Source organism: Procambarus clarkii, chromosome 18 (assembly GCF_040958095.1).
Source record: "Procambarus clarkii isolate CNS0578487 chromosome 18, FALCON_Pclarkii_2.0, whole genome shotgun sequence".
In the NCBI taxonomy this organism is placed as follows: Eukaryota; Metazoa; Arthropoda; class Malacostraca; order Decapoda; family Cambaridae; genus Procambarus; species Procambarus clarkii.
Window position 1 is genome coordinate 17,149,009 of NC_091167.1, and position 21,620 is coordinate 17,170,628.

The 21,620-nt window shown below is 41.3% G+C and overlaps 1 protein-coding gene across 3 annotated transcripts in view; it reads right to left on the reverse strand.

Annotated features, from left to right (window-relative positions):
• Nucleotides 1-21,620, reverse strand: part of LOC123754498 (RNA polymerase II-associated protein 1) — a 53,275-nt gene that overhangs the window by 21,368 nt on the left and 10,287 nt on the right. The window contains exons 1-7 of one of the 3 annotated variants that reach the window (XM_045736948.2): nucleotides 16,515-16,652; nucleotides 11,864-12,021; nucleotides 9,734-9,835; nucleotides 7,075-7,208; nucleotides 4,892-5,066; nucleotides 3,043-3,560; nucleotides 2,226-2,388 (exon numbers count right to left, since the gene is read on the reverse strand). In XM_045736948.2, coding sequence (XP_045592904.2) covers nucleotides 2,226-2,388; nucleotides 3,043-3,560; nucleotides 4,892-5,066; nucleotides 7,075-7,208; nucleotides 9,734-9,835; nucleotides 11,864-12,014 — 1,243 coding nt within the window. In that variant the 5' untranslated portion in view covers nucleotides 12,015-12,021; nucleotides 16,515-16,652. Of the gene's footprint in view, nucleotides 1-2,225; nucleotides 2,389-3,042; nucleotides 3,561-4,891; nucleotides 5,067-7,074; nucleotides 7,209-9,733; nucleotides 9,836-11,863; nucleotides 12,022-16,291; nucleotides 16,653-21,620 lie in introns of those variants that run through there. The other 2 variants (XM_045736947.2, XM_069326301.1) reach the window with 2 other exon arrangements.

Consider the following 21,620-nt stretch of genomic DNA (forward strand, 5'->3'; position numbering starts at 1 on the left):
GGAGCACGGCCAGAACCTGGCCCTCTTGGAGAGTCACGAGGAGTAATGGGCCATAGAAATGCACATGTGATTTTGGAGCATTCTATATTTGCCATCGACCGGGACAGGCACCCAGAAAGGTAAGCACCTCAAAACTCGGAAGACGCATCCATCAGTCTACCAAGCCCCAACGGGGTTTTCCCACTGACTGCTACGGGAAGCCCAGGCAAGATGCTGCAAAACCAGTTAAACCCAAGTAACTAACAAAAGGGAATGAGCTAAAACTGAACCCCTGCGATGTATACAATCATGGGGGCCTAGAGGAGGGCCACCAAAATTCCTGAAGTGGACCAATAGCCAAAGAAGGCAGACCCCTCCAGGCAAGAAAAACAAAAAGAAAAGAAAACCCCTGCAAAAGTACAACATCCCCAGACGGAACAGGAACATGGCCACTGTGTTGGTAAGCAAGCTGCACAGCACCTTGCGCCTCTACCAGCAAACAGCACCACTTCCTACCCAAGGCCAAACATAGGCCACAAAACCCCAGCTGGCCCCAATGGCAGGATAAATGCCGAGCAGCAAGAACCCCTATGGAAGTGAAGTCCCAAAGGCACCATGGAAGGGTAGCACCCAAGGGTAGTACTTACAGAGCACTTAGGGAAGGCAACCCTAAGTGCATGCAGCCCCAGTACACTGATGTTACACATGGCCACCACACCACAAACAGCAGAGAACACCACTAAGGCACAACACTGCCAAGAAACCAAGGCCAAAGTTACAACCACCCTAGATTGTATCAGCCAACAAACTGGGATAGTAGCCGGTGCGGGGCAAGTGTCTCCCCACCCCCTCCTCTCTCGGGGGGGGGGGGCGGACTGCATGTTTATGACGTTTGCTTGTTTCCTTGTGTGTTGGGGGGGAGTTCTGCCTCTCTGTTCGGTCTTCGGTTGCATTTTTCTTACCAAGTGGGGCTTGTTTTGTTATGCCTACCTTTCTGGGTGCCTAACCCTGGTCAATGCCAGACATGGAATGCACCCAACCACATGGGGTGTCCATAGGCCATTACTTTCTTTGCCTCTCTGAGGGGGCCAGGTTCTGGCTCATGGTCCCTAATAGGCTGACCTCCAATTGACTGATGCCCCAGACTAATATATCGCATATCAGTCCGATAGCTCCAGGGAGCCGACGGGGGCTCCCCACAGAAAAAGCTTTCAACAGAGTTCCACATAAAAGGTTGTTCTGGAAACTGGAACATACTGAAGGAGTGACAGGGAAGCTTCTAACATGGATGAAAATGTTTGTGACAGATAAATGAGGGCAGTAATCAGAGGCAATGTAATGAACTGGAGAAATGTGGAGTACCACAGAGTTCAGTTCTTGCACCGGTAATGTTCATTGTCTACATAAACGACTTACCACATGGAATACAGAATTTTATGAACATGTTTGTTGATGATATTAAGATAATATGGAAAGTAAGAAACTTAGACAATTATCATGCCCTTCAAGAAGACCTGGACAAAATAAGTGTATGGAGCACCACTTGGCAAATGGAATTTAATGTTAATAAATGCCATGTTATGAAATGTGGAATAGGAGAACATAGGCCACACACAACCTACAAATTATGTGAAAAATCTTTAACAAATTCTGATAAAGAAAGAGATCTGAGGACCACAATGAACATCGTGTGAGGAGCCTATGCTACACTTTCTAATTTCAGAATTGCTTTTAAATACATGGATGGTTCATGACTTTTCTTAGACCTAAGTTGGAATATGCAGCGATTGTATGGTGTCTATATCTTAAGAAACACATCAACAAACTGGAAAAGGTGCAAAGACCACCCATAGGCATAAATAGTAAATACACTCACTTGCCCTGCCACCCAGTGGGCCGTGCAGATGGTTTTGTACAATACTGTACTCCGCCTTGTGGCAGCCACACGGACATTTGCACTGCCACCAAATTCAAAGGAGACGCTCCAGTGAGTTAATATAATGATTTTATGTATGAAGGGGGTACATGGGGACCTGGGAGAGTATTCATATGGACAAATGTTTGCAAGGCGAATGTTTGTAAAGTGGGAACTGCCTGTTCTTTGGTTCCCATAAAAAAAAAAAAAAAAGTAATCTTGCAACTTCTCTAGGTGAAAGATTTATCACTCCATGATGAAAGCAGGGGTGGAAGGGGTGGTAGTGGTGATAATTAGGAGTAATAAGAGGTGGAGAAAGTCATCAACATACCTGGCTCCTCTCCATGATGATGCAACCCTTCTCTATAGGATATATCTGCATCATAAGGCAAGATGTCACCCTCAAAGTTGAACCTTGCAATAAAACCCTCTTTGTCCTTTAGGGGTCTTGGCTTGGGCATACTTGTCATCCATTTCAGCTTCTCCATGTCAACCTAAAAATATTAAGAATCAAAATATCAGATTAACATGACATTTACTCTGAATATCCACATTCAGCTGTGCATTAATTTTCCAAGGCGAGGACAATATTATGAACGAGCAAAATAGTATCGAGCGTAATGAAATGTTCCTCTCTGGACGACACCTCGGTAACTTCCCTTGTTTGCAGCCGACTCTGGGTCACCCCTCAACATCGATATTATATCAGGTAATTGAGCGGCCTTTCTACCCATGGCAACAAGGCAGGGGAGGGGGTCACTGTGCTTGTGAAACCTGCCCATCTCTGCTGAAACAATGATGGTGAGAACAAGAATGTACATGGAAGCTAGCAAGGTGCCCCTTATTCTCTCTCTCTTCAACACTCAAGATTTTAAAAACAAGTATTTATAGGTAGAAATGTGGCTTAATGTTATTTCTTCACATTCCTTTAAACCTCTTCAATCTTATTAAGTCTCCAGTACTCCAACATTTATAGGTCAACCTAACAACAGGAGGAGGAGAAGAAAAAATCAACAACTCTTAAAAATAAAAACAAAAATAATTGTTGTACTCCTTTTGGCTACTTCAATAAATTGATACATCTGATAATTAAAAGTATTAACTACTAATCACATTTTTCCCCAAGCTGAATAGGATTTAACATTTACCTTGTCCATGTGGAGCCATTTGCGGGCTTCTGATGGAGGGATTGGTAACTCAGACTCTGGAATGGTTTCATCATCACTGCTTATTTCCTTCATGTCAACATCATCAGAAAACTTAACCTTACGAGTCTCATCACTGGTGCTTGATTCTTCACATGAGGGCTGCCTGCAGGGTAGAGAGGTGGAAGAGTCAGCCAAATCATCATCTTGTACTCTAGTTTTGGAGTCTTCACTTTCCATTATTATGGACTTCACATTTTCATTGTGCTCTAGTGTGCTTGACTGATATAACGATGCTGTACCATTTTCTCCAGTCTTTTCTGCATTTTCCCTTTTAATGCGGAGAGATCGAAGGAAGGCAATCTTCTCTTGGCTTAAGTGGGAAAGGAGTTCTTGCTGTTCTTTTATTCGATCTTCATGGCTCATGCTTGCAATCCTATCAATATTTTGTTTATGTATGTCGTCTACTTCAGATTTGTTTTGGAGAACTCCATCTCCACTGAGGACATAACTCCGACTGCCTGAAAATGAACAAATAGCAGTAAGGAAAATTGTAAGGTTTTGGAAAACAAATAATAGTTTATAGAAAAATGTGATGGTATGGTAAATTTACCGGTATTCAGCCATTGTTACCAATACTAGAGCATGCAGTAATGAAAGCTGCTTTTCACTTCTACTGAAATTGATGGAACCTGTCCTCAGTTGTAGCTCCTCTCTGTGCTGATTCCTCTGTGGCTGATTCAACTCCAGTTCATGGCTCTTCTTGCTCGATGTAATAATCCTCTCCTCTTCCAATGATTCCACAAATCAAATTGTGGAATGGGTATTAATGTTAATTTACACTTCAATGAGCTTGTGATCTGATTATGTGGTATCTGAGAATGTAATGTCCCTGATTACTTCTTCGTTGTTTGTGAAGATCAGATCTAGAATATTTTCAGCCCTTTTTGGCTGTTATTTGCTGGATGAACAAAAATTTGTCATTGAATTGAAGTATTGTAGTTCTCTAATCTGTGGTAGGTTATTTTCTGATGGATTTCCTGGTAAAACATTATTGTTTGCTATTCTCCATTTTAGACTAGGCAGGAGGAAATGTAATAGACAGACAATACCTGGTATTGGGTTTTACCAGATTATCGAGGCTATTCTCTATTTTATTAATCTGTTCTGTGAATTCCTCATCCTTTAAATGTGTCAGTTTGTATATTAGAATTATAACTAAATTTATTTTCTCTATTTTTACTCTCAATACTTTTAACACCCCATTTGTAAAGTTAAGGAGCTCCGAGCATATAAGGACTTCTCTAATATACAAGCCTACTCCAAGTGACCTATTTACCCATCACATTTATATAGATTCTATTCTGGTATCCAGATCTCACTGTCCATAACTTTCCCTGCATGGATTTCTGTAGAAAGCTCCAAATACTGCATTTGCCTCTGTGAGGAGGCCAATTTTGAACGGTATTTTATTTTTTGCATTCGTTTTTAAACTCTGTGTGTTTGCAAAGATAAATGAGGTTTATCCGACTTTCTGGGTGCCTTCCCTGGTGAGATGGTGGAATGCCACTGGCTTCCAGTGCCTCTGTGAGGAGGAGGGGGGGGGGGGACTAGGTTCTGGCTCTGGTTCGTAGTAGGCCAAACTCATCTGCACAGCTGATGCAATCTAGTAGTTTGGGGCCATCTCCTGAGCAAGATAGCTATAGGGAGCCACATGGAGACTCCCACCAGAGAGAAGGAAAGAAATGTTCCAGAGCATGCCATTGGGCAAAAAGTCAAGCTGAAAAATAATAACATTAACGTATTACTGAGACAACATGCCACAAAATGATGTGCTCGTATGTCATCTTACCCAAGGCTGAGAGCGCAGAATCTGGCAGGGTGCCGCCTGCAGGTAGCAGACTCGTACTGCTGAGAGTATCACTATGGGAACCTTTCACTTTCCTCTCTGACTGGCCTTGTCTTTCTAACTGCTGCATGTATAGTGATTTCTTCTTTGTTCCGGGAGCACAATTACTTGTGCTATTCTGGAAACAAAAATTACATTTTACAGCTTAATTTATTATGTTGATTATTTACACAGTATAATGTTCTATTGTAATTTATACTGTACAGTACTCGATTAAAATCAAAATACACAAAAACCAGTATTCAATGTAATGAAATGCCAATTTCTGGGTGAGCCACAGTGACTCCATGAAGCTACTGTCTCTGATGTGGGTGCCATCAGTCATGGAGTTCTACGGTCTACGAGGGAACACGAGCCAGAACTTGCACACCCCCCCCCCACCCCACCCTCACAGATGTGCAGAGAGCTTTGGTATTTATGTATCAAGTTATTCATTTACGTCGCCACCGAGGAAGGCATCCAGAAACTCAGCGAGTCAAAACAAACCACTGCTGGCCACACGCAAGGCTGCAAAATGGCCATAGAAGTCTCCAAACAATGTAAACAAACAATCGTAAATGTCATGAAACTAGCGCCAGCTCCTTCTCCCCACCCTCTCATCATTTGGGGGTGGGGGGCAGTGGCAGGAAGCAGCCAGGAGTCAGCCAGCTGCTCCACCCTCAATTCGACAATGATGCAAAAACCCCAACGACAATTAAGTGGAAAGGCATTAAAGAACTGTTGACAGAAAAAAAGCTCTAGGGATGGTTGTGGATAGTAGACTCTTACCAGAGGACCACACACAGGACGCTGCGAGGAGCATGTGTCTGCTTTCTAACTGTAGAATCACTTTTAAATATATGCATGGTGAAATATTAAAGAAACTGTTCACAACCTTCGTGAGACCAAAATTGGAATATGAAGTAGTTGTATGGATGGTCTCCATATTACAAGAAGCACATCAATACAGTATACAGGAAAATGTGCAAAGATATGGTATGAAATGACTCCCAGAACTGAGAAACGAGCTACGAGGGAGAGGGTAGAGGTGTTAAATATGTCAAAGCTAGAAGATTTAACTAAATAGAAGTGATATGTTCACTACATGCAAAAGAGTAACGAATCGAAAAAGATTGACAGAGGAATTCTTGAAACCTGCAACTTCAAGAATAAGAGATTATATATTCAAGCTAAGAAAACAAAGGTGTCAAAAAATATTAGAAAGTTATCTGTTGCGAACAGAGTAGTAGATGGTTAGACCAAGGTAAGTGAGTAGGCAGTGGAACCCAAAACAGCTAGCACTGTAGTTTCAAAGCATCACATGACAGTAGTTGAAAGACAAGACAGCACAAACATGGCTCTCATCCTGTAACTATACATAAGTAATTACATTAATTCATTTTACATGCAATACAGGTAATGTATACTATACATTACCTGTATATATAAAACCTATACTTGCAATGAAATCACCATGGAGTGACTTGAACTCGGGGTCTGGTGATTCTCAGATGCCTACCTTAACCGACTCAGCCACAGTGGTACAAAAGTTGACCAACCTAGAACTCTACTGAGTCATCTGGGAGGTTCTGAAGGCCCCAAACCAGGGCCAAATCAGGCTTTTACAGCCAACCCGACCACACTTTCGTCTACCGTAATCGCGTTGACACTTTTATGCCCCGGTCAGATCACAATGAAATGACAATGGTGTGATGTATCAATGAAAAACTTTTGTACCACCGTAGCTGAGACGGTTCAGGTAGGCATCTGGGAATCATCAGATCGTGAGTTCAAGTCACTCCATTGCCACAAAATGATTTTCATTGGTATATCACACCATTGTGATTTCATTGCAATCTGACCGAGGCGTAAGAGAGTGAACGCCATTACCATAGGCCCGAGTGTGGTCGGGTTGGCTGTAAAACCCTGGTTGGGCCCCAGTTTGAGGTCTCCAGAGCCTCCCAGAATTCAATAGAGTTCTAGGTTGGTCAACTTTTGTACCACCGTGACTGAGTTGGTTAAGGGAGGCATCTGGGAATCGCCAGATTGTGAGTTAAGTCACTCTACGACCTAAAAACGATTTTCAAAACCTATACAGTACTATACAAACAGGAATTAACATTGATATAAGTTCTGTTAACACTTACCAAATTATGCAGTCTCTGGACCTTAGGAAAGCCATGGGGACTTAATGTAGGGTGCCATTCTAGGAGACTATGGTCAGGTGGTACTGCACGCTCGATGATCCGGCCAAGAACCGTGACCTTCTTCTCAGGCAAAGCTGCAAGTTACACAACATTACAGCACCTTGGGAGTCGTGTGGGCCTCAGAGTGCAAGGATTACATACAAGTACTGCACAATCTCATAATAGAGTAAATGCTTCCTGAAAGGTACAGTAGGAAGCATCTGCCATCCACTAAGCCAAATGGATGAAAAATAATGAAAATAATAATAAAAAGTGAAAATATTAATAAAATAATACTAAAAATATCAAGTGTGCAATTTGTGGAATTTATATAGTTCAATGTGTGGAACATCACTATGCTCAAAATTATGGGGCTCATGTGTGACATATATATATTATATTCTACAATCAATCAATTTAATTTCTTTCTTTATTATGCACCACATACCCATCCCGTGGACGGTGGTGTAAAGGATTACAGAGGCACATAATCGGTTCAGGAACTGAACCCTCTAGTTTGTTTAGCTAAGCAAATAACAATCTTTTGATGCTAATTACAAAATTATTAATGCTATATATACATGTACACATACTCATACATACATGTACATATATATGTACACATATGTACATACACATACATATTTAATCACCCACACAAATACACACATCAATAATCTTTTGTGTCACAAGTGATTCAGCAAGAGGGTCACAAGTCACTATACACGGCACTTTACATCTATAGTGAGTTACACAGTTACTAGTCTTGCTGCACACCCACCCAACTAGGCAGCAGCTTTACAGTCATGTGCATGCATTACCTACAGTAAGCAAATTTTGGATACTTCGCTAAGATTTCAGGCAGCACATCATTATGAATGAAGTTCACACATGAAATTACACATTTCTTAGACACTATTGATGGCGTTATCTCTAAAGTCCGTGATTTTTTCACATTCCATAATATGGTATGGTGAGCCCAAAAAACAAGAGAGAGTTGCCACACCCAGCCAGCCCTCCCTCACTTCTCCAACACCATACCCACCAACATTCCTCCTCCCACCATACTGTTATAGTTTTTATTATAATATTTACACACATTGAGTATAAGTATCTACATGTTTTATTCACCATAACTATACAACTAAGCTGGTATTGTGTCCAAACAGCACAGTGGCCACCACAGGGGTGTCATACACTGCATGACAAGTCACACAGCAGACGACGACGCTACGAGTACGACGCCACCTCCCTCACCAAAATGGCTCCTCCCAACATACTCCTGTTGCTGTTATTACACTATACACACACACGTTATATATAAGTATCTACATTTGTGTTCACCATAGTGAACCACTAAGCTAGTATGGTGAGCCCAAACAAGGGTGGCTGCTACACAGTGACACTACCTCGATTCCCTCCCTCCTCACCAAAATTCATCCTCCCACAATACTACAATGCTCTATCACCACAATCCTGCTATTATCAGAATACTGATCACTAAATCCTGTAAATGAATAATTTTCCACAAGTTTATTTTGTAAAGGAACATGAGAAGTCATTTGAAGATTCTTAGATGGACGAAATAATGTAGTGTGCTGTGGCTAGCGCTGTGAACATCTTGAACAGCATTGATTCACTGATGTCTGAACATTGTACAGTCTTTATCACAGTCAGGCTCTTCTGTAATACTATCATGGCTAAATAATACCAGTTACTGTACACATATAATTTGAAAGTTTTAGGCGATGCTGTGGTCACAAAGTGAACAGCAGTTCTGTTAGCTCATGCTGCATGCGCCAACCTTGGTTGCTCACTCAGTACTGAGGCTCTCACACCCGGGAATGTTGCCCACTATTTAAAAAAAAAAAAAAAAATGCCATCTGTTTACAAGAGCCCTGAGGAAGCTGATGTGAACTCTGTGTAGCCACGGGAGGTTTGAATGCTATGCTATACCTATGAGCGCCCACAGGCACACTGTGCACCCCCGATCTAGTGCCTACAGGTGCTTTGCGCAGTGCGGTGGTTAAACATCATATTTTCTGTGGCCCATTGAAAGACTTGATTAACATCAGATTGGAGGTTTACTGTGTCCTCTATGCTGTCTACTCATGAAAATTAGTGTCAGCATGGTACCTTGGGGGAGCCATTGAACCCCCTGAACTTTTAACAATAGCAAATGAGTGATTACCATGTATATATTTACAGGCAAAATGTGTGCTAATGTACAATTATAAGAATTAGGCTTATAAATATATACTACACAGTATATGTGTATAGTGTATTAGTATGAATGTTCTTGCTACTGTACTTCCTCCTCATGCCACTAAGCTGTTCCTCACATTCTTCTACCAGTTTGTCCAACGCCAAACACACTCGACACTTAACCAAGCCTTCCTTGTATACGTCACATGTAACCGAGGCTCATTTGTTCAGTGTCTTGCTTCAAGATCACTATCAAGTCTCGGCTTCATAACTTTTATTTTCACTTCTTGGACCCTTGCAAGGTACAGTACTACCATCTCTTACCACTCAGTCTTACATAACAGTATCGTGTGATCCAATAAACCTCCAGATACTTATCTTTTGAAGACAACAGAATGTGATGTACTGTACTCACTAGCTTCTGTCAGTACAGTATTATCAACAATGCTCGCCTTCTTTTTCTTAGCAGCACGGTCTTGGGCAAACTTGGACCTGCGTGTGGAGGGCAACTCATTATCTGAAATATGGAATTTCATATTATGTAATTGACACGTGTAGATATGATGTATTAATAATTTTATTATTGTTAATCGTTAGCAAGTTCCAGTAATAACAATTTAAAGAGATTCTAAAATTATGAATGAAAACTGAAGCAATGGCCACTATGTTATTAGTACAGTATATCAAATTAAAAATTCCATATTATTTCATCCCAGAATGAAATTCAGAGATTTGATTTTACATGTACTGTACATGTACCAGCATTGAATATAATGAAACGCCATTTTCTAGGCGAGATCCGGAGGCTCCCCAGAGCTATACCAGGCTGATGTGTAGATATATTAGACAGTGGCAATAGTCAATCGATGGAGTTCTAGGCCTACTGGGGACCAGTGACAGAACCAGGTCCCTTCAGAGAGGCACGAGGAGCAATGGCCTATAGACACCCTCGTGTAGTTGGCCGCAGACTATATCTACCATCTACCAGGTCAGGCACCCAGAAAGGTAGGAGTCCCAAAACAAACTACAGTTGGTGAAAAATTGCTAACCAAAAGCCGAATGAGTAAACACCCCAGTCAGAAAACAAGTAAAGAAGAATGACGTCACCACAGTTGCTGCGCCTCTGTCTGCACAACTACCCCCTCCCTGAGAGGAGGGGGGGGGGGTCCCAGACCTTCCACACCAGATACCTAACCCCAGGTCACTGGCTGTTGTGTTTGGTGGCAGTCGATCGACTGCCACCAAACACAACAGCACTGCTCCATCCTTCTGAGCAGTGCTGTCCATAGCGGTGTTGTGTGTGGTGGTGTGTTAGCCAGGAATAACACAAGAGTACTGGGGCTGCATGTGCCTAGGGCCACCTTCCCTAGGTGCCCTGTAAGTAGTGCCCTTGCGGTTTAGGGTTATCTTCCATAGGCCGTTCAGGAGACTACCTCCATGTCGTTCTTTTGCTGCTCAGTGATTGTCCGCCCTTGGGTTCAGCTGGGGTTGTTCTTACTCCTGTTTGCCCTTTGGTAGGAGGTAGTATCATCGCTGACTGGAGTGCAAGGTACTGTGCAGCTGTCTAATATATGTATCGCAGCCAGTTCTCTTCCCCTTGGGATCTTGTGTTTTTGCAGGCTTTTTTTCCTTTGTTTTGTTTTGCTTGGTGGGGGTCTGCCTGGTGTAGGACCCCCACCAACCCCCGGCTGGTGGGGGTCTGCCTGGTGTAGGACCCCACCAACCCCCGGCTGGTGGGGGTCTGCCTGGTGTAGGACCCCCACCAACCCCCGGCTGGTGGGGGTCTGCCTGGTGTAGGACCCCCACCAACCCCCGGCTGGTGGGGGTCTGCCTGGTGTAGGACCCCCACCAACCCCCGCGGCGCAGTGGCTGTGGTGACGTCATGCTTGTTTACTTGTTTTCTGATTGGGGAGTTCTGTTTACTCGTTCGGCTTTCACTTAGCAATTTTTCAACAGCTGTAGTTTGTTTTGGGACTCCTACCTTTCTGGGTGCCTGACCTGGGAGAGGGCAGATAAAGACTGCTGCCAACTACACAGGGGTGTCTATAGGCCACTGCTCCTCGTGCTTCTCTGAGGGGGCCAGGTTCTGGCGTTGATCCCTGGTAGGCCTAGAACTCCATCGATTGACTGTTGCCATGGTCTAATATACACACATCAACCCGTTATAGCTCCAGGGAGCCGAAGTGGCTCGCCACAGAAAATAGGTGCATTTCAAAAGCATTGTCTAGTCAAGCCTGTGCAGACAGCAGGTGACAGTGAGAGATCAGTGTGGAAGCTCCAAGGAGCTACTGCCTGTACAGACAGGAGAAACTGTGGGAACATGCAGAGCAGGTGGCAGTAAGAGATCAGTGTGGAAGCACCAAAGAACTACTGAGGAAGTCACAGAAATTACATCAGTTAAGAAATTAAAAACAACACAAACAGTATTTACTAAACAAAAAAATATTTTATATAGCACTCCATATGAAATAATATGAAAATAAAGATAAAACAGTAAATGTAACCATTGAAAAATGACAACCTATTAGTAGTCTAAATACAGTACCCGACAGCCTTTCAGAGGCCAAGTCATTTGTTTTTCGTTTGTTAGGCTTGACAAGTGTAGCAGCTGGTTGAAAAGTACCACGGGACATCAACTCCTCCTCTTGGCGCAAGAGGTCATCGTCCGATTCATCTGCACGAGGTCGTCTCAACATTGTGCCTCTGAAAGACAAACAACACTTAGAAAGGAGGGATGAGGGAGGCAAGGGCTCTATCGTCATATCACAAGCGACTTGATAATGGTCCAGGACGGACCAAAATGTCATCGTCTCTTTAATTTCTAGTGTGTGTGGTTTGGTCAACACTTAAGAGTGAAGCAACAAATATCAAAATATAAACCACGTGAGTAATATGTAGAATTTAAGAGCAGCCGACTTAATGAATCCATTCACTGCTATGACTACGCTTAAATACTTGAGATGCTCGTGTACCAGATGCAAAGAGCAAGTAGCAATGCCTCAATACTAATTGTTGCCATATGCCAATTCAGTTTTTTTTTAAATGTTGGAATATAGGCCTCAGCCTTTGATAGAAGCCTAGAGTATATATATATACACAGGCTTCCTGACCTCAACAAAATTCATTATTTGTATTATTTTACTCATGTTGGCAAAGGCAAGCGAGTCAGTCACCTGCAACCTCTGGCATCCCTGTCTTATAAGTGTTAGAAAAATGCACTCTTACAACTAACAACAGTTTGGCACATACAACTTTTTCCAGAAGGTTGTCCCAACCCTTATTACCTACTCTATTATTTAAGAAATACAGTACTGCAATATTTTTTTCTATCTTGGTGTTTCTCAATTATATTGATTTTTTCTAATTCAGCTACATTTTGAATTATTGGCAATACATCTCTGCTGCATATTCAAATTTTGGCACACATATAAAAAAAAAAAAAATCACTGCATTGCCCATGCACTTATTTTTAGTTGGAAATGTTTTTAATTTGTTAGTGAGCAATTTCAATAGATCGAGTCCTTTTATTTGGCATGGAGTGTGCACAGATTTAGTCTGACTCTGGGATGGCAGAGAGATTTATTTCTGGTGTGGTGCTCATGGGTTCTATTACATCTTTCAAGGAAGAGTTTCAGATCAGGGTTAGTATTTAGGAACAAGATTTTGTACATGTAAATACCAAAAAAGAATATGTGGAGTAAGTGTATGTTTAGCACGTTTAGGGATTTAAACAGTGGGTCTGTGTGTTGTCTGAAGTCAGAGTTTTTCATAGTTCTGATAGCAGATTTGTGCTGGGTGATGATGGGCTTGAGGCAATGTGCAGTTGTTGAACCCCTTACACAGATACCACGTAAAATAGGGATAGATTAGTGAGCAATATAATGAAAGGAGAGCACAGTGGGAATATAATATCTGATTTGAAAGAGTACATCGACAGTTTTTGATACTTTTTTTGGCCATGTGTTGTATGTGGGTGCTAAAGTTTAGTCTCTTGTCTATGTAAAGGCAAAGGAACTTTCCATTATTTTGATTCCAAATGTTTACATTGTCTACCTGAAGTTGAATTTGGTGATGATTTACTTCCAAATTAAATGTAGTAAACCTTTTCTATGTTTAGTGCGAGTTTGTTGGTCAACATCCAGTTGTAGACTTCTTTAACCCTTAAACTACGCAAAACCTCATATGATGTGTGACATTGAACTCTGTTTTTAAAATGTCCTGAAACCCTTTCAAATGTTTTGTGAATAATCTACTAGGCAAATGCTCCAACTTTGTCTAAATGATACCAGTGTAACTTGAAAAACAAGAAAATAAAAAATAATTATAAAATTGAATACTGAAAACTTCAGATTTTGAAATCGGCTGCAAAAATATAAAAATATAACCAACTGTTCATTTGGTGTTATTATGCTCTCAGAATAATATATGATCTTCATTTTCATATATTTAGAATATAGGTTTTCAGTATAGTTTACTGTAAAAAAAATTGTCAGTATGGCATTTGAAATATGCGTAAATTTAGACAACAAAAATTTATAACTCCAAACGTTTAGTTTATGAAAAATCAATTCTATAGGGATTGTAGAACAGACGGCTGTGCACACTATATGTAAAAATGGTGGGAATCGGTCAGAAACTAGATTTTTGGACACAGGAGTAAGTTGAAATTCTAGTTATAGATATAACTGAAGTTGAAGTTATCGACAATGAATAAGGCAGTTCTAACTCATGATTTTACTTGTATGTTGTAATAAACATTGTTTGGCATTCATACTCAAGTATGTGAAAGTTGTAGGTTAATGACTGTAGAAATGAAGTCAAGAAAAAATACCCCCCCCCCCCCCCAAAAAAATATATAGGGTTAATTATAATAATTATAATGATTTAGAGAATATATTTAGGGTATACTTTATATAAGTAAAAAAGCCCTAATCTGGTCCCTAATCATCAAAACAACCTAAAGAAACAAGGAAAAGAGAGTTCGAAATCCGTGAAACAATCAGCCAAACACAATTCAAAGTCCCAAGTTCTGAGAGTTGTAAGTGATTTATTTGATGACCAATTTAATTCTGGCTTCACATAGTTAGGAACAAGTATGCATTCTCCAGAATGTAAAGGTTAAAACAAATTCAAATAATAAACAAAGGAGAAAAAAAAAAGTTTTTGACATTATTGAAAGTAACTGATAACAACATTGGGCAATGTGTTTATATGATATATAACAAAATAGAGCATAATAACATAGTTCCTCCTCATTATTTGTGTTATTATGTATTACTCAGCAATAGCGTAAAGGCACCAGCTGTATATCCACTCTGTGGACACTTCTTACTACTACTATTCTTCTTTGAGTGTCAGACAGGTGCTTGCATCTCTTTATTACTGCATTATCCATCACTTCCAGTTAATAGGAGCTGTTCTCCTTATCAACAAAACGTTCTTTTTTTAAATGTTTGTCTAAAATCAATTTCTGAAAATATTTTGATGAAAGTTTCACGAAGCTGAAGCCAATAAGTTGGAGATATGTTTAAAATTTTTAAGTAATTTTTACATAATTTGAATATTTTTTTAAAATTAAAGCCCCCCCTTCAGTGTCACACATCATATGACGTTTTGTGCAGTGTAAGGGTTAATTTGGTATTACAATATTATTTAGTGTGGTGGGGGTTGGGAAATGAATAAATGAAGGTAGTATCATCAGCAAATGGTATAGGTTTAAGAATATTACAGACATTTTGAAATGTCAATGAAATGAAAAGCATGTAAAATGGCCGTGTACAATTTAACTGCAATAAATTTAAATTCAAACTAATGGGGCACTGTGCTACTGTAATACAGACCAATGGGGGGTTCTCTATTAGATACAGACCAACAGGGTGCAATGCTATTTTATTACACACCGATTATGCACTGCACCATTTGGATACGAGGTAACGCACCGCAATACTGCAAAATCTGCCCGAAACGCTTTGCGTAATAGTGGCTTTAGGCATTGTATATACTAGCTCTATCTATAAATTCATCAATTTTTGTATCACCCCTTGTATGTATGTATTTTACCTAAATAAACATTTGAATTTGAATTTTTTGAAAATGTACCATCTAAAAAATACAGTACTGTTAAACAATTTTCTAGCAATATAGCATCAGTTATGACAATTAAAATCATCTGTTTAGGAGAAAGGTTTTTGTATTCTGCTGTTGCTGTTGATTATGGGGGCTTTGAGCACTGCTTCTTACACTTCTTAGAATAATAAAAAAAAAACTGGCAGCATGACATCTGTTAATGGACTCAGAACTATGCCTCGCTGCAGATATCTACAGTGTAGGAAACTCCTAGTGATGCCTGGGAGGCTGGCACAGGACCTACACCCACACACAAAACAGGCTAGAAAACTATCACTACTCGATGACCTCAGATGACGCACGTCACCGATCCTCCTTAACCCAGTGTAGTAAGAAAAAAAAAAAACAGTTGCCTTAGAGCGGAACATTCAAGCCCCATTGCCCAATGGATATAATTAAAAAATAAAGTCTAGTGAGGCAAAAATAATCAACATTTCTTTTGCCATCCTCAAGAGAGCAAGAGCCACAGATCATGAGGGAAAATCTTGGCACTTATCAGCCAATCCGATGCAGGACTCAACGAACTGGAAAATGTAAGTATCGAGTTCATTGTGACTGCAGGCAATTTATGTGGGAACTGTATTAATGCAGACTGTAGAAGAGGGATGTCTTACAGCTCTATAGGAAAACTCTTAAGATGTTTCCCGGCATCCCGCAAGCAAAACCATTAGCCAGTCATTGAGACAACATCAAGGTATAACCAGGAGACACATTACACTACAATATTATTTTCTATGACTAAAATATCACCTATCCTATATCCACAATGATACAGCTCATGAATGGCTAAATGGGGACTTTATAATAATAACGAATTATAAATTCACATAAGGTAACTATCACGTACAGTATTCTTTATTGAATTATACGGCAAAGTTAATATTGGTCAAATGATAACTTCTTCTGGTGTTCTTGATGGTAAGTACAGCGTGTATGATGAGTTTATCCTGGTGATGACTCCACCAGTACAAGGTTGGGAGACCCGTCAGTCTTGAGAATGATGAGTATGACACGTGTGTTGGGTTGTGGTGGTGGTAGAGGCCCAGAGTGTGTTAGAGGTAGAGACCCACCACACTACACCACGTCCAGCCCAGAGTGTGGTAGAGGGAGGCCCGGAGTGTTGTGTTTACAGCGTCAGCTGGTCCCTCCCGCGGCAGCCTTGCCACATACAAACTGCTAAAGTAGCGAACTGGCCGGCTAAAAGTAGCGAATAGTAGCCCATTTTTTTGTTTAGTGACCGATACAGGTTTGAAAGTAATATATTTTAATATATAGAGTACACTACACGATTTTAATTGTTTTGTTAATATTATCTCTGCATACATATATATATATATATATTTAAAAAAAATATATGATAATAGAATAAGCTACCAATGTTTGCTGTGTATGAAGCATGACAGACAGTCCTACGTCTTCACAGTTGAAGATTATCAAGATCTTCTTCGTCAGCATCCACAACCTCGTTCTTGTATATTACAGACTCATATTTAAGTACTGACATGAGTGGTTCAAATGATGAACAACAAGTTCCGTTTTCTTCAGGATATGTTTTGATTCTCAAGATTGATGTCAAAAACTCAAGTCCCATTCATTTCTCAGTTTAGTTTTCACAGATGTTACTCTTGAAAATATCCGTTCAACCAGGGCATTACTGATTGGTAAGATATATTTATTTATTTATTTATAAGAAGGTCCATTGGGTTTGAGAGAATACATAGCATAGTATTACAATCTTGTAAAGCCACTAGTAGGCGCAGCGTTTCGGGCAGGTCCTTAATCTAACAGATAATTTTAAGTAGGTCAATTCTAGCAGAATTAATAAAATGATAACAGATACATTGCAAGTTTAGTTTACATAGTTTCAGTGCCAACTGAGCGAGATCAGTCAGTATGGGATCGACAGCAGCGTTCATGGCAGTTATTGTCTTGGTCCAAAGTTACAATCCACATGTTGGAATTTGTCCCTCACAAATGTTGGATCAGTCAATGGTTAACAGTTGACGCCACTAACTTTCAGTTTCACTAAGCTTAGATTGGTCAGCTAATACTAATGGAAGTTCTGAAAATGGTGGCCATGTGTGGCTAAGGTATATGACAGGTGACAGATTTTTCACCTTTTTTTAAGTCTCAGCATTACTTAGAATACGAGAAGGAAGGTATTTGCAGGTTTTCACTAAAAAATTATGGCATCTTGAATCTTTTGAAACTTTTCCTGGGTTATAAAATTGTTTTGTCAGTCACAACTGCAAAAAAATGACAGGTTGGATAACAAGAACTTTTCACACCAGAGATGCTGTACCGATGATGATACTTTTCAAAACGCTTGTGCTCTCTAGAGTGGAGTACTGCTGCACAATGACAGCCCCTTTCAAAGCTGGAGAAATTGCTGACCTGGAGAGCGTGCAGAGATCCTTTACTGCTAGAATCCACTCAGTAAAACATCTAAACTACTGGGACCGACTAAAGAGCCTAAATCTGTACTCCCTTGAGCGCAGGCGGGAGAGATACATAATAATTTACACGTGGAAAATGTTAGAGGGGCTGGTCCCAAACCTGCACACAGAAATAACATCACATGAGACCAGAAGACATGACAGGATGTGCAGAATACCCCCGTTGAAAAGCAGAGGTGCAACAGGTACTCTGCGAGAGAACTCTATCAACATCAGAGGCCCGAGACTGTTCAACACGCTTCCACTACACATAAGGGGCATAACTGGCCGACCCCTCACAGTGTTCAAGAGAGAACTGGATAAGCACCTCCAAAGGATACCTGATCAACCAGGCTGTGACTCATACGTCAGGCTGCGAGCAGCCGCGTCCAACAGCCTGGTTGATCAGTCCAGTAACTGAGGCCTGGTCGACGACCGGGCCACGGGGACGCTAAGCCCCGGAAGCACCTCAATGTAATCTCAAGGTAAGGTAAGATAGTGGCCTGAAGTGTTGAAAATTCGTAACCAAGGTCCACTTTCTCCAGGGGCAGATATATCGAATTGTAGTCCAAATTAGCATCAAACTTTGCATGATGAGGATGTACGACTCTTCTGAGCATTCCAAGAGTGAAGATTTCTAAGACAGTGTGAAGGCTGTACTGATCTGCTTCATCTTTTTGATAAAGTCAATTCATCCTCTCAAAATCATTTAAGATTGATTTGAGAAATGTGAAATATAGCTTATTTGGGGGGATCAGCGTACATTTAAAATAGTTACCTTGCAACATACTTATCACAAGCGGAAGAAGTGAATTGGTAATGAGTTAAAGACTCCCAGTGATCTAACAGCCGCTTTACACTACCGCTCCTTGCCAACCATCGTCTTCATGACAAAGGTATTAACTGTAAGGGACCTTTCCCATCATTTATCAATCTGTACATTTCTAGATAACTTTCTCCCCTTACTGAAGCTCTGTGGACCAGCTGTAGCTTTTGGGATGAAGTATTAATGACAATTAAGGTTGGGAAATCTCTGGCCCCTGGGGAGGATTACTTTGCCTTGTGGTTACTTTTTCTTTTGAAGGTTCCTAGGATCAACGTCCTCAGGGGCCCGGTCTCTGACCAAGCCTCCTGTGATAAGTGGTCTAGTCAATCAGGCTGTTTGAAGTGGCTGTGATTTGTACACATTGCATTATAAAAGCATAAATAATCATCATTGAGTTTTGTTAACATTAACAGCCCAAATTAGCCCAACTTGCTTTTAAATTAACCCAAAAAGTCGCAAGTAGCGACATTAAAAATTTGGGAGCTCAAAGGGGGGGGGGGCATTCAAAAGTAGCCCAATTCGCTACTTGTAGCGGAATCAGGCCCCCGTGCTGCCGCCATGGCTGGTGGTGGCGCCAGGTATAAATGTGGCGCGGGTCAAATGGGCCGTTTACGGGAGACATCTCCCGTCACGCAGGGTGCAGTCGCACCTCCACAGATCTCCCGTATCATCTATTGATACTGGTAATGGTTCAAATGGGCCACCACTTACGGGCTATTCATGCCCGTGCCACCTTTTGGGTGGCTTAATCTTCATCAATCAGTCAATCAATGGGCCGCACCATTTGGTCACCATTTGGTCCGGGAGACATCTCCCGTCACGCAGGGTGCAGTTGCGCCTCCACAGATCTCCAGTATGAGCTCTTGATACTGGTAATGGCTCAAAAGGTCCACCACTTACGGGCTATTCATGCCCGTGCCCGGTCCGTCTAATTACCACAAGCTACCACAAACTACACAAACTTCAGAAAGCTTCCTGGCAATACGTTAGTAATGAATAAATATGATATATTTATTCATTATAATGTTGGTGCTGAATGTACAACACGAAAAAACATAATTTTAATCTGAAAAAGTATCTTTTTATAAAGAAATTAGACGAAAATAAAAAGCTGGTGACGCCAAATCAAGTCGACGATCCAAGCTTCGGTTAGGTTAGGTTAGGTTTGGTTAAGTTAGGTTTGGTTAAGTTAGGTTAGGTTAAGTTAAGTTAGGTTAGGTTAGGTTAGGATAGGTTAGGATAGGATAGGTTAGGTCAGCCTAACTTAATATATCATATTTATTCATTACTAACGTATTGCCAGGAAGTTTTCTGAAGTTTGTGTAGTTTGTGGTAGCTTGTGGTAATTAGACGGACCCCCCGTGCCACCTCTTGGGTGGCTTAATCTTCATCAATCAATCAATCGCAGAGTTTGTGTTCGTAGTGCTTGTGTTGTTGTCAGAGATGTTAACTCTTGTTCTGTCATAATGTTTGGGTTATTATTATTAACATCTTTATTGACAACAATTACAATTTGCCTAATCTGAAGAATTCAATTAGGTCTTATTAGAGTGAGGATAATGCTGGTATTGACTGTCACAGAAGGTCATACACAACACAATAGGTCTAAGCTGTAGGCTGATGCACATATATATCATGGTTACAGTCAACTACATTAGACTGTATACACGTTTCAATGTACGGATATATGTAAATACACCTTTGTACTGTGCACTGCCACACAAGGGCAGGGACGGGTTCTCTGTCAAAACAGATCAATGTTTTGATTTGACATATATGATGGTGTATGTGCTACACGAGGCATAGTGGTCACTAGTTACCTCTTGTGCTAATGGTCCTGGATATCATTGTCTATCTCTTATCTTGAGATGATTTCGGGGCTTTAGTATCCCCGCGGCCCGGTCCTCGACCAGGCCTCCACCCCCAGGAAGCAGCCCGTGACAGCTGACTAACATCCAGGTACCTATTTTACTGCTAGGTAACAGGGGCATAGGGTGAAAGAAACTCTGCCCATTGTTTCTCGCCGGCGCCTGGGATCGAACCCAGGACCACAGGATCACAAGTCCAGTGTGCTGTCCACTCGGCCGACCGGCTCCCTAAGACACAATTACCTATTACATAATTAATTCCACCTGAGTAATCGGTAGTGTTAGATGGTTTAGGTCGAAAACAGTAATTCTGATTTTTGTTATGTATTTTACAAACACTGAACCATTTGTGTGTGTTTTATCATGCATCAATTATTGTGTTGTGTTAAAGTCAGCCATCATGATGGTCCAAGGTCACTGTAGACTGAGGGAGGAGATGTCTCCATCACTCTCACACCTCACACACATGTGGTGTGTGAGAGAGCCGGTCTCGGCGGATATCTGAAACTTATTCTGATAATTTGTGTCTTAATGCTTATGTTTTTAAAATGGTGTGCGCGCACAACTGGCAGATTAGTCACGTATATTGGAAACAATAGCGTTGATGTAGTCTGCTTAGAAGAACCTTAAACAAGGCACTTGTTCAACGTCCTCCCAGCGAGTATAAGAAATATTGCCGGAACAACCGTAGACATCTTCAAGAGGAAACTGGATTGTTTCCTGCAAGGAGTGCCGGACCAACCGGGCTGTGGTGGGTATGTGGGCCTGCGGGCCGCTCCAAGCAACAGCCTGGTGGACCAAACTCTCACAAGTCAAGCCTGGCCTCGGGCCGGGCTTGGGCAGTAGAAGAACTCCCAGAACCCCACCAAGCCAGTAAAGCACCAGCCAGACTGTCAGACTATGATGACCTGACGCAGGTGCTCAGCATGATGTATGCTTACTGACATGTTAGATCTGGTCTGGTAGGTATTGTGGGTGGGCGGGAGAACTGGTAGTGTGGGTGGGCGGGGGAACTGGTAGTGTGGGTGGGCGGGAGAACTGGTAGTG